This window comes from Ceratotherium simum, chromosome 24 (genome assembly GCF_057802395.1).
Source record: "Ceratotherium simum simum isolate JZ-2026a chromosome 24, ASM5780239v1, whole genome shotgun sequence".
Lineage (NCBI taxonomy): Eukaryota > Metazoa > Chordata > Mammalia > Perissodactyla > Rhinocerotidae > Ceratotherium > Ceratotherium simum.
Window position 1 is genome coordinate 23586904 of NC_141923.1, and position 18148 is coordinate 23605051.

General features: G+C 36.1%; 1 protein-coding gene across 11 annotated transcripts in view; it reads left to right on the forward strand.

The window, feature by feature from the left end:
• The window catches only part of CEP128 (centrosomal protein 128), a 405817-nt gene extending 390274 nt beyond the window's left edge, over positions 1–15543 (forward strand). For 8 of the 11 annotated variants that reach the window (XM_087448095.1, XM_087448097.1, XM_087448096.1 and 5 more), the window contains 2 exons: positions 3183–3291; positions 10680–15542. In XM_087448095.1, coding sequence (XP_087304221.1) covers positions 3183–3291; positions 10680–10807 — 237 coding nt within the window. In that variant the 3' untranslated portion in view covers positions 10808–15542. Of the gene's footprint in view, positions 1–3182; positions 3296–9729; positions 9850–10671 lie in introns of all 11 variants that reach the window. The other 3 variants (XM_087448098.1, XM_087448101.1, XM_087448103.1) reach the window with 2 other exon arrangements.
• The last annotated feature ends 2605 nt before the right edge of the window (positions 15544–18148 follow it).

Here is an 18148-nt window from a genome sequence, read left to right on the forward strand (position 1 = left end):
AAAAAAAATGAAACCAAAACCAGGTTTTTTGAAAAGATCAATAAAATTTAGAAACCTCTACTTAGATTTATTAGGAAAATAAGAGAGAAGATACAAATTGTCAATAAAGAGGGATGTTACTAGACTGCCTATAGACATTAAAATGGTAATTAGGAAATATTATGAACAACTCTGCCAATAAATTTGACAGCTTAGATGAAATGGCTATAAACAAACAGCCTTAAAATGTGTCACCCGGTAATTCTACTTCTAGGAATCTATGTTAAGTTGATAAATTAAAAACATGGACAAAGCTTTATGCTCCAAGATGTTTGTCAAATTATTATTTATAATAGAAAAAAATTTCCAACAATAGGAGATCAGGAAAATAAGCTATGGTCTAACTATAATGACAATAATGATGATGATAGAGAAAATCCTCATATAATGTTACATGAAAAAAGTAGGAAATGAAATTATCAACAAATGGTGATCTCAATATAGAAAGATATTTATATATAAAAACTAGAAAACATAAACCCTTCAATTAGGCTAATAGATTTTCTTTTTTAATTTGTCAGATTAATTTTTTGCTTCTTAATTTTTTCTGTTTTACAAATTATGCCATATTTTAACTGTTATATGCCAAGAAGCTGGTTTTATAATTAAAAATATAAATTGTTCTCTTTCTGTAAACAGAAAAGAGAAAACCTATGCTTTGATGCCTGTTGGTTTTTTTTGGAAATTTAAAAACATGCCTTTTGGGAAGAATGGGATTTGAATATCTTTGTGTATTCCATCCTTCCTCTGGTAGGCACACTTTGAGGCTATCATTGCACCATCTGTTTCATTCAGCAAGACTCCCAGACCTACCTACGTGTTCCTCTCCCTGTCTTTCTCAGTCGAGGCGTCAATGGGCAAAATGTGAATGTGTTTGCTTTCCCTCATTTTTTTCTTCCTCTTATTGGCCCATAAGCATCAAAGCATCTTTTAGCAGGAAACTATGTATTATGCTTTTCTCTTTTGTGCTTCATATAGAAACCATGATAAAATGGATATTTCTAATATTGGTTGAGAACATAATTCTCTATTTATGCATCTTCCAACTCCACCCAGGCCTTTAGTATTTCACATGTGAACTATAATAGCCAGGTCCGTTGCCCTGCCTCTGGTTGCCCTATATAAGCCCATTCTAAAATAGCTGTTGGAATACACTTGGGACACAATGTCCTTTCCTTTCCAGAGATCCTATAGTGAATGACTTCCAGTTTCTTATGAAATCCCCATAATTAGTGAAAACTATAAATCATTTGGTTAAAAACCTTAGGGCCTTCATCTTAAATAGACCTAAACTCCCTTTTGGTACATGAGGACTAATGATCACAAACCATCTCAGGATTATGTCCATGCGTTTATTAGCTCAGAATAGTGGGCCTTTTACAACTATATATAAATGTGTTCTTTTTGGCCTTCCTTTTTCATTTGCATACGTATATTGTGACAAAGACATAAAATAGAAAATTGGTACTTAGTACAGAGAATGACAACTAATTCATCAGATGGTTGTGTTACATGAAGCCTTACTGTATGTGGGGGCCACCAAACCTGAAATTGTTTCATTTAGAATCTTCGGCATCATTCTTGATCCCTTCCTCTCCCTTGACCCCACGGTTATCCTCAATTACAGTCTTTTAACTGGTTTTCTCACTTCGCCATTTGTGCTGCTCTAATCTGTTTTCCACACAGAGGCCAGAGTAATCTTTGAGAAATATAAATCAAATCCTGTCATTCCTCTCCTTAAAACCCTTGATTGCCTTCTGATGGTATTAAAGAAAAAAAAAATCTCCAATCCAAATCCCTCTACTGGATTTCATTGTAACCACTTCCGCCAGGCTCAGTTGCCTGAGCCATGAGGTCTTTCAATTCTTCAGACACACCAAACTCTTTCTCAGCTGAGTCTGGAACACTCAAGTCTGGAACATCATTCCCTGACTACCCTCTCCAACTCCCCCTTGTCTCCTACCTTCCCATCCTCCACCCATAAGTTTTTGCCTGGCTGATTCATTGATTGATACTCAGCATTCAAATATTGCCGTAAATATCACCTCCCAGAGGGGCCTTTTCTCTGGACCTCAGATCTAAATGTAATTCTTCCTATTATTTCCTATTCTTCTTATAGCTATTATCACTGTATTAAATTATATTGTGTTTCGTATAGTGTTTTTAATGCCTTTCTCTCCTGCAAGCCCAAAGGTTTCATGACCATATACCCAATGTTTTGTTTGCTTTTTGACCAGCACATAGTAGGTGCCCAATAAACAGTTGTTGAATGAATGAATGAGTGAGTGAAAGAAAAAACAAAGTATAATAATTAGAAAACATTCAAGAGAAAAAAACGGCAATTTTACTATTTTTCAAAGAAAAATGTATTAAAGCATCTATTTTTTAATCTATTTAGTTAGTAAAATTATTTGAAGTCATAATTCCCATTTTTCTGCTAAGATTTAGAGAAAAGGACACATTCACACATTCCACAAGGAGAGGGACCTTTTCTGTGTTCATTTTTGTTTATGCGTTAAATATTTGTTGAATGACTAAGAGGATTAGTGTAATCATTATGGAAAGCAGTCTAGCTAAATGTATTTAAAAACATCAAATTATTTTTATTGACCTAGTTTTTCCACCTAAGAATTTGTCATAAGGAATAGTCCTAAATATGGAAAAGATTATATATTTAAAGATATTTCTCACAGTGTTATTTATAGGGGTAAAACATTGTGAACCACCTAAATGCCCAGTAGAGTAATAGCTGAGTAAAACATAGTATATCCACTAGATAATGTATGAGTAACACATAAGCTAAAGGGTAGGATAATGTAATAACTTCAAAAATGTTTATAGTATTAATGTAAATAGATAAAGAACACAAAATTTTATAACCACGCTTACAAGTTCTATCCACAGGAAAAAAAGACTGGAAGGAAATATGTCATGTTGTTATGGCTATGGGTGATTTCTTTCTCTTTTTTTCATACTTTCTTTAACATGCACATATTTTATTTTTTACACAGGTTGTAGTTATATTAAATTGTGGTATAATATAGCTTGTATATTGAGGTTCAATTTCATTTTCGTTATGTTAAAATGAATCCCGATCCTTACATTTTGTAATCATTGAACTGAAATGCTGTGCTCTTTTTTAGGATGACAGAACCTTTGCCGAAAGTTCCCACGCTCATGTATTAGATCACTCATCCTCTTGGCATGATCACAGCCGCTTCCTATCTAGTCCACGATTTTCACACCTGAACTGTAAGTAATGAAGTCCTGAACCAGTTTTTAAATTGGATTTAAGAAAATGCAACTCATGGAAAGATTAAAGTATCAGGCCAGGACATGATAGTAATATTCATGTTATGAGTTTGAAGAAATTTTCATTATGAATCGTACAAATAATGCCTCCCAAATACACTTATTATATTACCCAATTTACTAAAAAAAATATGGAATCTCTACTTTTTGGCTTTACACTTCTCAGAGAAACTTAAAATGAATCACCCAAGGTAATAATCTTAATTAAGCAAATTTTTTGTGTGGTGATCACTAGTAACTGTGGATAAGTGGGTAAAGAAAGTTAGATAGTATTATAATGAAATTCAAGTCATTGAAAAGTGGAAAATCTTTGCATAGAACTATTCAGAAATACCTAATCTTGTGCAAAGATAAAGATACTAATACTATTACCAGCCAGATTTCAGTGTGTGAATGCACTGTAAATGTTGATAAAATGTCATCAACGTCAACAATGTGCGAGTCTGTTGACCCAGGGTCCCATCTCCCACCATCTACTCCCTCTCCTTCCCTATATACTTATTCTTCAAGTTTCAGCTTGTCTGTAATGTCCTTAAAGAAGCCTTCAGAACTTACAGTTTTAAGTATGGTTTCTGTTATGAATGCCCATAATGCCTTACAATTTTCCTTTAAAAAGCTTATCAGAATAATTATGGAGTTGTTTGTTGTTTGAGTGATTTTTTGTTTACTGAGTCTTCTCTTCACCAAAGAGTGAATTCCATGATGACAGAAATGATGTCTGTTTTGTTCACCACTGTTTCCTCAGCATCTTACATAGTACTTGGCACATAGTAAATGCTTAATTAACACTAGATGATAGGGTATATGAATTGTTTCTTTCAAGTCCACTTTTGTCCAGACCATTGAGACTCAAATGTTATCTAATGGATTCTTATTTAGATAATTATTTAGCTCTTCAGTTTACCATGGGCATAGAGTTTGTACATTAAATTTGACAACTCTGTCATTTAAAAAAGCTAAGTTGCTATAAAATAAAATACCGAAATAAGCCACAAGGAAGTAGGTCAAATCTAAAAGTGATAACTCTCTTTCTTTGCTTATTTATATTCATGGATTCATTGAATAAATATTTATCAGTTTCTGATAAGTGGTTTGGTTTTCATTATACCATGATTATTTTATTCCAAAACCTAAGCATTTTCTCTTTCTTGTCCTAACCATTTTACCAAGTGATTTTATTTGTGTATAAACCCTCTGCTATTCTAATCTGGCAGCTGCCCTTCAATATGGATCATATCTCAAGTTGGTTTTGGTACCTCAGAATCTGATATACACATAGGCCAAATTTTTTTATCTTTCATATTAAGTAATGGAAAAATTTCCTCAGGTCTGTTTGATGTATGTAGATATGGAGGAGGGGGTAAGGACAGAGCACCATCAAACATCATAGTCTCCCATCCAATAAGATGTTCAAGAGCCAGGAGATAAACAGCACCATGATATGAGCACAGTGCTCTGTGCTCATTGTTCTACTGCACAGCATTGTTCTTCTGTTCAGTAGTCATTGTTCTACTGCTATTGAATTTTGCCATTATGACTTTCATAAGGCTCCCTAGAAAGACACCTTGAAGGAAGTGGTTAGAAGACATTAGGGGGAAACATCAAGATTTTGGGAATTTTATTTAATATTATGATAGGCAGTGAAAAAAACTTGTATTCAGCTTTCCACTCAGTAGCATTTCATGACCAGCTGTGGTCATTTCTCTAAGATATATTCCTCACAGGTAGCCATAGGATTCTGTATAAATACCCTGGCTCAAGAGGAAATAAAGTTAAATAAGAATAGTAAAAAATATCATTGAGAACATAATTTGGATAAAAAGATACTTATTATAGTCTATATTGTAAAATCTGACTGAAAAATTTAACTTAAAAAGTAAACCTTTTCATTAATTTAATTTATTGATAAATTATTTATTAATTCATAACGTTATGTTTTACTACTCTTCTTTTTGAACTTTGTTTTATGACTTTCTTCCTACACCTACCTCCATATTTTCAAGGATAACTTTAAAAGGTTTGATCATAGATACCTTATTGTTAATCGTTTTAAGTGATTGAACTAAACTTTTTTCTAGAAATCATATTTGTTCTTATTTGCTGTTCTGATGAAGCTTGAATTTTCTATGCATTTTTCATAATGTGGTATTGTAGAAGTGGATTACGATCACTCTGAATACTTCTATTTTTGTGGCACAATTTCAGCTTAGTTATAGAAATTGTCCTATCATTTTTCTTTAATATCCCTTTAAACCTCCAAAATTAAAAAAGGAGAGATGTCAATACCAACAAAAAGAAAAATAGAACCTACGGTAAATTGATAATACAATGAACAGAAGGTGTCTTTAAAATATTCATTAATGCCCTCAGAGATCTAAGAGAAAATATTATTACATCCGTTAAAAATAAGAGCAAGATGCTATGAAAAAGGAACACAGAATAAGAAGTCTCAAAAATGTAAAATATGATCAACTAGAAAGGTGGAAAACAAAGTTGAGAAAATCACAAAGAAAGAAGAAAAAGAAAAAGAATGGAATAATAGGAGAGAAAAGATAAGATATTTAGAAAATCATTTCAAGAGGGTAATACCTGATTAGTGAGAGTCTCTGGTTAAGAGAATAAAGAAAACAGAACGGAGGCCAGAAGTGGGCAGAATAAAAGGGCCACCTAACAAGTGCTTGTTGCACAGCTGTCATCCTGAGATTTTTCTTCACCCTCTTCTCGTGTTGATGCCCGTATTCCTGAGATCCCATGCCTTTCTCTGCTTGTTTCAATCCTTTCTTTTGTGGAAGCACATTAAAGAAAGGGAGGTGCATGTTTTCAGTCTTTATATTTCTGAAAATGGATTTCTTCCACTCACACTTGACTGAGATTTTGGCTGTCTATTCTAGTTGAAAATGATTTTCCTTCTGAAACCATTGCACCATTGTCTTCCAAAATCCCAAAATCCAGTGTTGCTGTTGAAAAACCTAATGTCATTTTGTTTTGACTCCCACTCCTTTGAGGTGATCTTCTCCACCACCACTGCTCCCCACCCCAGCCCTGAGAACTTTTAGGATCTTTTCTTTCACTCCAATGAGTTTTGTGATGATATCCTTCCCTGCAGATCTTGTTTTATTCACTTTTCTAGCTATTTGCTGGGTGAGCCTTTTAATCTGGACACTCATGTTCTTTAGGTCTCTCATATTGAAGGAAGAGGGGAAAGATTTCATCAGGAAAATCTTTAAGAAGTAAACAAAAAACTGACAGATTATTTGATTCAGTTGAGCACTTAGAAAAAAACTACTAATAGACATATGGCAGATCTAATTGAGCTATTAGAAACAATTAAGAATGGTGGTAGAGAAAGAGCAAATCAAAAATAAAAACATGAGTCAATTAATAACTCCCAGGGAAAAAATGAGCAAGAAAAGAAACATTGTCATAGTATACCTATTAGGTTTGTGTAAGCCATATTTATGTAGTCATAATAATATAAATACTTACTATTGACATAACCAGGAGTTCACATGTAACTATATGGGGAGGATGGAGTGAGGGGAAGTGGATGGGTGTGGATAAGTCTAAAAATTGATAAATCAGAAAATAGCAATATAAGGTTCTTTTTCTTTTTCTTTTTTTTTTTTTTTTTTTACAAAAATTGAAGTAAATACAGAAAATAAAGCTAGAAGAGTTGATTGTGGCTGACTCTGGGGAGTAGGACTGTGGGATTGGTAGGGATGGGGCAAGAGATTGCTGTCTTTCTTTGGAGCCCTTTGGTGCTATTTGATATGTGTATGTACATTGACTAAAAAGTAATCTTATTCAAATAAAATGCTACTAAGAAAACCCCAGCTTGTAAGTCTGACTAGCAAGTGTTAGATTTTTTTGTTAACTTTTGAATGGAACGTGAAAGCTGGGGGTTGGAGTTGAAAGCAGTTTAGACCTGTATGGAGGTATAAGGAGTAAATAACTCTAGGTGCTGAGGCAACATGAGTTTATGAGCCCACAGAACAGGCTCCTTCTTACTCAACTTGGGATTTGTACTGGATGAGGCCCTTTTGTCTATGCTGTAGACACAAAGGCATTCATTCTGCTGACTTAGGTGCCCTATCAAACTGTGACCAAACTAAAGTGTTAGAATCACTGATCATGGAAAAAACAAAGGAAATGGGAAAATACTGCATAATTTGTGGTCTCTGAAATGATCCAGCATTAATGAAAGTTTGTTTTAGATAGTAATTTGTGTCAGCTTTGTGTAGTTCAGGTCAATTCAAGAAAAGGTAAATTCCTTCTGCCAGGAAGAAGGGAAGAAATGTATAAATTGTAAGTTTATATTACCATTGGAAATAGGAACACAGAAATCCATTATTTAGAGCCACGATTACTACCAAATTTATACTGGCTGGCTAGAAGTTATGGCCATGATTCAGGACACTCTTGGATTCCATTACCTTCAGCCTGTAGACAGTGGGGGCTTAGTAAGAGAAACTCATAATGCTAGCTTTTGAAACTGTCATTTTTACTTTTTATAAGTAGTGACTGACCACTGGTCTCCATGTATAGCTCCTTTTAGGCTAAAGGAACACAACTCCAGGACAGGGCCTTCACTCCTGGGGCCCGAGCAGACCGGAACTGAGTGAGGTCTGTAGTAATCTGATGATGTCTCGAAATCTCGAGTCCTTTGAGGTTAAAATGCTTAATCTTTGTGGAGTTGGTATCTCTAAACTAAATTTTAAAAATAATTGCAGATTGCAAATTTTCTGTAATTCTAAAACTGTTGTTAATAATGTTTATTAAAATAAATCAATAAATAATCCCAAAAAGAAAGGACTGTGATTTTTCATTGGGCCAAAGTGTTATCTAAGGATTACTATAGGAGTAGGAAGTGAATCTTACATTTTAATTTAAGTTGATATTCTTAGAAAAGCAAATCAATGAATGTTGCTCAAAAGAACTTTATTTTGCTTCCTTATCTCAGTTTACATTGCTATAAAAAGAAAAGTTAGTATTTTAAATTTGTGTTTTGAGATGCCTTTAGTGGAAGTTTAAGTCCCTCAGATGAAAAATAATTTATCCACAGCAAGAATAGCACCTTCTTTTCACTTCTGTTTATACTTAGGGTCCACCCAGCTAACTGTGATGCTTCGTGTGTAGTCTGTCCTCAAACTTGTAGAATAAAATGCCAAAGATTTATGGCAATAAAAACATTGGGGTACTGATAAGGTGAAAAAAAAAAATGTTTCTTGTCCATTAAAGTATTTATTTATTCCATGAAAGCACAACTTTTCTGTCTCTCCATTTTTATAGGTTCATTTTGTGTGATAGTGATTTTTTTTTGTGACTATCTTTTCACTAACCAATTAGGTGCCAGATATTTTTAAATTACTAAGTTCTGATTGTTGCAATTTGACAAGGTACTCTCTAGATGCTTTCTAGAAAGCAGCTAGAAAATCCCCAATGGACTAACTGTTAAAATCCCTTAAGTATGTTCACTTGTTCAAGCAGTATTTACTAGGAGGCCATGCACAAGGCTGTCTGTCTGGCTCTGGGGGAAACAGTTGTGAACAAGACAGAAAAGGTCACCTCATCTCATGGAAGAAACAGGTTGTAAGCAAGTGAACAAATAATTTAACATGGCTATTGGTGCTATAAGGTGTAATGACAGAAGGTACCTGGAACAGGACTACTACTGTAGATCAGTGGTCAGGAGATGGCTTTCTGAGGAGGTGACAAATGAGCTGAAACCAGAATGCAAGAAGAGCTAGCTGAGTTAAAATTGAGTAGGAAGAGTTTTCCTGAGAGAGGGAGTAGTAAGTGCAAAGGCCCCAGAGAAGAAAGCGGTATGGTCTTTTAGAGAGATGGAACTCAGTGAGAGAGAGAGTGAGTGAGGGAGAGAGTAAGTGAGAGTGTGAGTGACTGAGAGAGTGAATGAGTAAGAGAGTGAGTGAGAGAGTGACAGTGAATGAGTGAAACAGTGAGTGAATAAATGAGTGAGAGTGAATGAGAGAGTGAGTGAATGAGAGTGAATGAGTGAGTGAGTGAGAGAGTGAATGAGTGAGTGAGTGAGAGAGTGAATGAGTGAGAGAGAGTGAATGAGTGAGAGTGAATGAGAGTGAGAGTGAGTGAATGAGTGAGAAAGTGAGTGGGAGTGAATGAGTGAGAGAGTGAGAATGAATTAGTGAGGGAGTGAATAAGAGAAAGAGTGTGTGAGTGAGACAGTGATTGAGAGAGAGAGAGAGAGAGAGAGTGAGCGTGTGATAGGAGATGGGGTCCCAGTGAAGCCTTTTCAGCCAGTCAGATGTTTGGATTTTATTCTAAGTTCACTGGGAGGCCATTGGTGGGATGGGGGATGAGGGGGTTATGCAGGAGAGTAACACAATCTGATTTACCTTTCAGAAGGATAATTCTGCTTGTGGTGTGGAGAAGGGGGCAAGATGACAACAGGAAGAGAGGAAATGGTGGCTTGCACTGGGGTGATGGTAGTGGAGATGGTGTGAAGCAGAAGGACTTAGGTGAATTTGGGAAGTAGAATCATCACAACTTACTCTTAAATTGGACGGGTGGAGCCGGCAGGACAAAAGAAGGAGGGAACCGAGCTTTGAGAAACTGGGTGGATGAGTATATCATTTTCTAAGATGGAGAAGAGTAAGGAATGGGCTGGCATCAGAGATTAGAAATCAAGTGGAGGGCCGGCCCCATGGCTTAGCAGTTAAGTGCGTGCACTCCGCTGCTGGCGGCCCGGGTTCGGATCCCAGGCGCGCACCGACACACCGCTTCTCCGGCCATGCTGAGGCCACGTCCCACATGCAGCAACTAGAAGGATGTGCAGCTATGACATACAACTATCTCCTGGGGCTTTGGGGGAAAAAATAAATGAATAAAATTATAAAAAAAAAGAAATCAAGTGGAAAGATTTTACATAAGATAGTTGGATATAGACGTCTGGAGCTCAGCAGAGAGGGAAGAGGTAGTAGGAGAACGGTAAACCTAGATTCTAGATCAAGTCCCAGTTCCCTTTTGTGTAACAAAGGGTTCTGTCAAGAGAAGGCCCTTAAGATTTCTCCCTCCAAAATTCTGTGTGTACTTTATACCATTATATATGACCAAGCGCACATCTTCCGCCCTTACATACTCTTCAAATACCCCCCACAAAATAAAAATTAAATTATATGAATATGTTTTTGAAAATATAGTACACTGATTATGTTTATTCCTACATTGAAGGTCTGTTAACCCATGAAAAGTTTACAGAAAACTGGATCAAATGTAGTGATTACTTACAATTCTGTCAGCCCAGGGATTGTATTCATCTAGGTTTGTTTTTCTCTTTTCTCTAACCTTGCCAGCGTTTGCCAAAAGAACAGTTGCTCCAGATTCACCTTCAATCAAGGAAGATGCCACAAGTTTACCGATGGATGGAACAAGTCCACAATCCAAAAAGGAGGAATATGAAAGCAAAAAAAGCAAAATGTAATTAGTTGCTTTACATGAATGTTTTAGAAATAATAGCCTATCTATCCTTGCTGCAATTTGGCCCAGATTATCTAGCAGACATGTCTGCAGCTTCTGCTCTTCAGCGTTGCCAAACACGGACTAAAATAATAATACAGTTGGTCTTTGTAAATGGTATAAATTAACAATCCAAATAATGTCATCTCATGAATGACATGCAGCTAACTTATTGACAACTTACATGAGCAGAGAAAGAGTGATATTTTTCACTTCGCATTTTCCTTTTTCAGGTGTGGTCAGTCACATTTTTCCAACCAAAATTTGGATTTATAATTGAGGTCTTTCAAAAATTACTGGCTTACTAGAAAGGAGGAAAATGAGTTCCCCGTGAGGCAGAAGTTGCCAGCACTTTAGATTCAGGGAGTGTTTATATAGAATTGATTTTTTTTAAATGCTTTCTCCCTAATAAATTATCATGTGTTATAACATGTTATGGAGATATGCATATATAATATTAGTCCACTTTATAAATGCTCAGGATTGTTACATCCATCATCTCAGCAGTTTATTACTACATACAGTATCTTAAAATTATTTCCGATCATCCATTTTTTACAGCAATAAAGAATTTACAAATGCTATCTGAATTGTAGAGCATGGTAAAGAATTCATAGCACAATTTATTTATTTGTCTTTTTGTGGCCAAATATCCCATTGTGATTACTTCAGTCATATCCTGGATCATCTTTGCTTCACTCTGACCAAAATCACAGTACCAAACTCCTGTGTCCATGAGATTTACTCTGCAAGAGTTCTTGTGTAAGTTGATACTATCTATCTACTCTCAGCATTTCAGCCTTTCTCAACATCAAAGTGTCTTTAAGAACTTATCCTCTTTACATGCTGATCTACCAGTGGAGAAAGATTTCTATTAAATGCTAAATAATAGTAAACATCCAGGAACTGAATCCCACTGGTCATGATGGAAAGATCCTGCACAGAGACGAGGACAATAAAGCAATCTCTTCATAATGTGCATTACATTTTGTCTTTGTTAAAGTATACTTGCTTGTTGGATTTCTCGTATTTCATAAAGATGCTTCTGGTTCCGCTCAAGATATGTTTTCCTTACTTACCATAATTTGTGCAGAAGAAGAAATGGCATTCTCTTTCCATGAATTTGAATGCAACTGTTACTACAGAAGACGGAGATGTTTTATATCAGAAAATTACATAAAACAGTCTTCATAATCTCTGAGAGTACAGCCATGCATTTTATCATTTATTCATTCCAAATACTTTTTATTGAGTCCTACTATAGGCCAGTCAGTGTGCTAAGAAGGAAAAAAGAGGAAAAAACAGGTGTGCATGTCCCAAAGTTGGTTCAGCATTAGGAATTACATGAAAAAGAAGTGATGTGTTCAGGCTAGCTGTAGAAATTCTGGATCAGACAACACTAAACAGGTTTGGTTTGGTTTTGTCTAACCTCAGGACTTCGAGCTGTTAATGTGCTAATGAGCTCTATAAGGTTTTAGTGGGAGTAGCCCTTTTTGAAGGAGCAGCGCCCAATCCTGGTGTTCACATAACCTATGTCACACTATAGTAATATTTGGGGTATTGAGAAATTGTGTTTTCATTGATGTTTTGACCAACACCATAATATTTTATCTCCTTGGATCTAAATGACTAACTAGGGAGAAAATTAACAGGTTTTATTTAAATCCTACGGATAAAGGTTAGTTAAATAGCTTTTCTCTTAATGTGTTAGTAGAAACTTCATACAGTTCATCCTGTTTAGTAGGAACTGATCCAAACCATTTTTAGCACAACTGTGGTCATTAAAAAATTACATCAGGCCAGTTAGACATGAAGTTTAAGGTAGCTCAGATTATTTCCTTGACAAACCCTTGAAAACATATTAGCTGATGATTTTATAACAGAATGGAGAAGAATCATATGAAAGACCTTTTTCAATCTGAAAAAAAAATAAAACCATTGTATCATATTATTGAAGGCTCCATGCTACTGTTGGATGAATGAAGGTGTCTGACTTTAAATATGGAACACACAAGAACTTCAAAGGCAAAGTCAACTTTTTGTGAGCAATTTTGTCAAAATTCCTTGGCTGTCTATTTGGAATTAAATCCAAAGATCTGTCTCCTCTGAGGATTTTTCCTATCTCTTGCAGTCACCGTAAGCTTGAGTTGGAAATCAAGAGGAATGCTAAGGAAACACTAATAGCTTGATTTGTTCATACTAAAGCCAGCAACTGTTTTTCCTTTACTCACCCTTTTGGCAGGATAGCATGTGATATCAGCCCCATTTGAGTTGTGGCTGGTCGGCCATATTGCTTATAGCACTGGGACATTGGAAGGGATAAACCTTGTTCTTGCAGTGAGCCTGGGCCAAGACTTAATTTGAAGATTGACCTTTTTGGTTTAATAATTTTGATTCTTCTGGCCATCTTTCTCCCAAAACACGCTCAACTTCCATTGAAGTTACTGAAGGCCACAGAGGGAAGAAACACAGCTGGGAGAAATCTGGCTTGATGTTTTTCCCATTGGCTAAGGTCATTATTATTTCCTTGACTTGTGTCTGATTTGAAGGTTGGAAACCAGTTGGTTATATAACATCTTATGCATCCAGCTTCCCAGAACCCAAGTTTTTTTCTTATTGTGATGGTTTACACATTTTTACTAATAAAGAAATAAAATCTATAGGTTAACAAAATAGTGCACGTAAGGCATTTGGTTACATGGAGAGAAAGTGCCTAGCTACTTAGCTAAGAAAACAATTAAACCTGTTTTTCTTTATTGTTCTCCTTTCAACTATGTTAAATGCATTTTCCATTTTAAGGCTCATGCCAGTGCTATGTAAAGTGTATTTAGAGTCACCGTAATTGTTAGATTTTCTCTAATGTATATTGGCTATGATAGTTAATTAACAAATATTGTTTTAAGTGGGACCAAATTCTTATATATAATTAGATGGTATATTTACTTAGCAAACCCCTTTTTAGGAGGGGTAAATATCTCAAATTGTTTTCCTCAGGGTTTGTACTATAAACTCAACTACACATCATATGGTAGTCAAGAGTATGATCGCTCAGGAAGTTATTCCTTTTCCAAGATTCTTACACTCCCTCCTCAAACCAACTGTCCCAGTATTTTCTTTCTTTGTATTTTAAAACAAAACAAAAGAGAAAATTGGTGATTTTCATGGCCTTCAAATGAGGAAGCTGTCCTCACAAAAGCATCTGGTTTTCTTGGATTAAAACTAAACCATGAACCTTAAGCTGGAAAGTAAATTTGGGAAAGTTTGTATAGAAAGGCATTTCGTGCACTGAAATAAGATATAAAAATAGTTACATCTTTCAACTTGTAAGTTCTCAAATGTTTAGCAATGAAAACATATCAGCTTATTCCTAGTGGAGAAAAGAAATTTAAACCATGAAAGATTCCATTTAGTTTCATTTCTGTACAAAACACGACACATCTAATTTAGGGCTAGGAGAAATGCTTACATCTAGAAGCAGAACTTGAGATTCCAAGCCCCTAAATAAATTTCAGAGAAGTCTCCCTTGCTTTTGATGAGTAACAAAGTAAACCAGTCTGCTCTGCTCTGGTGAAATGAGCCCAACTTTCAAGTTCTAACCTCATCTGCCCCCATTTTAGCCTCCTACTCTATCCACGCCTATGCCCACAACCTATCTATATCCAAACCCAACCCACGTCACTCTTAGTGTTCTACCAGATCAGCCCCTACTGTTGGCTTCTGGAGTCGTCACTCAACAACCCACAATAAAGGGGCAGACTGTCTGGGGTTTGTAACACCTGCATTTCTTTCAGGACCAGCCAATTAGAAAAGGATTTGAAAGTCGCATGTCTTTGACTACTCTCATGGTTGAAACCCTGGGAATACTTCCGTGGCCGGGTATTATCTTAGCTTCTGTAACACAACTTGACTCTGACGTGGTACAAAGCCATGTGACAACTGTGGATGTGAACTTGCTGCCTTGATCTCTGTGGGAATATATAAGACTTCTAAACATAGCAGCATGTTAGTTCCCTTTCAGAAGGATAGTTGAAACAATATGTAATTACCACAAGTAATCTGATGACCTCCACCTTTCAAAATGTAGAACCTCATGCCTTTGAGCATCTAGGTGGCAACATGAAAAACAAATGCTACTATAGTCAAAATAGAGCCATACAACATTTATCACAATAGAATAATAATTCTAACCATAACTTGCTATGTTTTAAGAAGTTGGAGTTGCACAGTTGCTATTCCCTAGAATGAATGCTCTGTTTTTCTCAAACTGGCAGATGTTGGACTTTCATGCCCAGACTGCCTTCTATCATTTCTCCATAGATCCCCACGACTTGACACCCTTTCATTTTACATTCTTCAGTAAAGCATTTTGACTAGCATTATTTAAATGAAAACAAAAGTTACAATTTATCCTTAAATATTGGAGCTCTGTGTCATCTTAGCTGTATACTTCACTGGAAATAAAAGATTAGAATACTGGCTTGAAGCAATATTTTTTTTAAACAAAATTAGTGGATATTAAACTACCAACAATTCCGATGTTATAATTTAAAAGTAAGAAAATATTCTGAGGGAAAGGAGGATAATATATGCTCATTAGTTAGTCACTAATTGACAGTCTCCGTTAAATTTAATATTTTCTTAAAATCATACTTTTTTTAAACTAAAAGGACAAGTCTAATTTTTACAGTATCAAGTTTTCCATAAAATTACAGTTTCCTTTTGTTTTTTCCTTAGGAATTTTTCAATTTAGAGTCAGGTGTATTTTTGAGTCACTGAAGTCACCAAGAGTTCAAATGGCTTTTAAAAGCCCAAAACACTTGGCCAACAATGTAAAAACGTGTACTTCAAGACAGTGCATCTCTCTTTGTTCTTGAAATACTATATTTCAATTGGAAATATTCCCCCCCACCAAGTGTCTTTCATTTCTTTCTCTGGCATCCACAGTCATTTCCTCAAGGATCTTTGGAAGCAACTTTATTTGGGCCAAGCTGTGGACTGGAGTTGTGCTCGTTTGTCCTGTGCATATATTCCATCCATCAGGATGATGGTAACCATAGAGTTAGTAAGATTAATACATAAAACACTTATGTTACTTTTCTCATGATGTGAGCTGGTCTGTTAACCAGGTGTGAAAGGCTTCTCTTTGTAAAACACTATGGTTACTCTTCATCCTTGTGTGATCGTGCACAGCTATTTTTTAGGGCAGTATTTATATATACTTCATATATCAGGAGAACCTATTTCTATCACCTTCTTTACTTTAAAGCCAAAAGAGCAATTCCCAAAATGTGTGTCACTTTGCACGTAGGATTTAAAATCTAAATTTCTAATATATCCCCTTTTTAAGCTTTTTTTTTCTTTTCAGTTCTTGAAGCCAGCTATTATCAGATTATACTGCATAACTCTTATTCAGTGTTATCCCTAGGGTAGTGGTAACGCTAGTTTAGATTTTGTTTGTCCATTGTTGCTGAGCACTTAGCTGGATAAAGGAGTGAAGGATGGCAAGAGTTCTGTAAAATGATATGAACACAGAAGAAGCTGGGTTGCCTTGAACAACACACATTTTAAACTGTTTACTTGAAAGAAAAAACCGCAGTAGCACTCCATCCTTTATCTGATGCAGGGTCCTGGAAAGCGGCATTGTGAGAAGTCCTGTTGAACTTGTGTACTGTAAAGTTGTATTTCTGATGAACATTGCACTAATCCTTAATGTTCTTTATGGACTGATTGCTGACAGTTTGGATCTGGATGCAAAGTAGCCTTCTTTGAGATATTTTTCAGTCTGAGTGCCCTGTGCTTGTCTGTCATTTTGGATTTTCCTTTTATTTATGCTCTCATTAAGCCCACCGTGAGTGAAGATACAGGCTTGATTTACGGCTTAGCATTTTGAAAACTTCCCATCGTACTGAACCTCAGGTTGTCAGTCCAGAAGTCAAGCAGCCATGGCAGCAAAGCCACCTAACATGGTGGCTGTGGGGAGGTTGGGCAGTTAAAAGAAGTTTGGAGAAACCTAGGGATTTTTGCCTTTTCTTTTTTTTTTTTTTTTTTCCTGAGCTGAATAAAATAGATGCATCAGTTCTAACAAGGCACTTCCTGCCCAGAGTCACTGACAGAGGAGCCTCCTCCCAACAGCTGCAAGCTTGAGAGACCTCCTGCTGCTGGCCAAGGTTCATTCTGTGCTTTGACTAAGACCACAGCCAATAAAGCCAATGTGTACCGGGGAAAGAGCTTCCCTTTTTTTCCATTGCAGAAGTCTTTTGTGAGGTTAGTTTGTTCCAAATTAACAGTAGTGGTCATTGCTCATTTTTTTTAATTTTAACTGCATATAAACCTACTGATTAGATTCCACTGAGAACAAATCACAGTTTTCTGTGAGGAAGAGAGATCCTTTTATTCAGTATTCCTTAAAGCACTGGTTCTTAAAGTTTGGTCCCTGAACCAGCAGCAGCAGTAGCAGCACCTGGGAGCAGATTAACTACAATTCTCTGGCCATCCTCAGACCTAGTGATTCAGAAACTCTGGGGGTGGGGCCAGCAGTCTGTTGGAACAAGTCCTCCAGGTGATTCTGATAATGCTCAAGTTCAAGAGCCATGCCTTAAAGGTTCACTTGATTATAACCTTTTCTGAGTTTTAGTCTCTATCCCAAAACAAAAACAAGAACATAGTTTCCTTTCCAGGTGATGTACAACGGTATCCTTTTAAAATTTGGTTTCCAATATCACGTATTCTCCCAGGTGTCCGGGCTATGACTCCAATCTCAAGGGTCGCCCAGGTGAAGGACTTGAAGCAGCTTCCAAAGATGCTTGATTTACTACTAGAGGTCACTTCTCACCTGCTGCGCCTAGCAGACTTCTATTAACCAGAACTCTTCATTCATTCATCACAATTATTATCAAGGCATCCAATTCAATCAGGACCTAGAGGTGTAGCTCTTCTCTCTGGTTTGAAGAATAAAAATGGTATTCGATTATCAAAAGCGTGTGGACTTCTTTAGGGCTGAGTTCTAATCCTGTTTTGTCTCTGTCTCAGCAACCTGATTTGGGGCATTGGTTCTGTTACCATTTCACATGCAATTTCATTTTTACCTTTTTATAACAGCGGCTAACAGTCATCCACTGTGTTTGAGAGTAACACTTCCAGACTCTGACGTTGTCATCTTAAGAAAGATTTTGATTTGATGACCCCTGAACATTTAAGTCTCATCCAGCTTTTCCTCACTGTCTACAACTGAGATTAGGGATTTTTTTGTATCATTCCATTTCTTTGTCCTTAAAGACTGATAATTAGTGGCCATATATAATTTCTG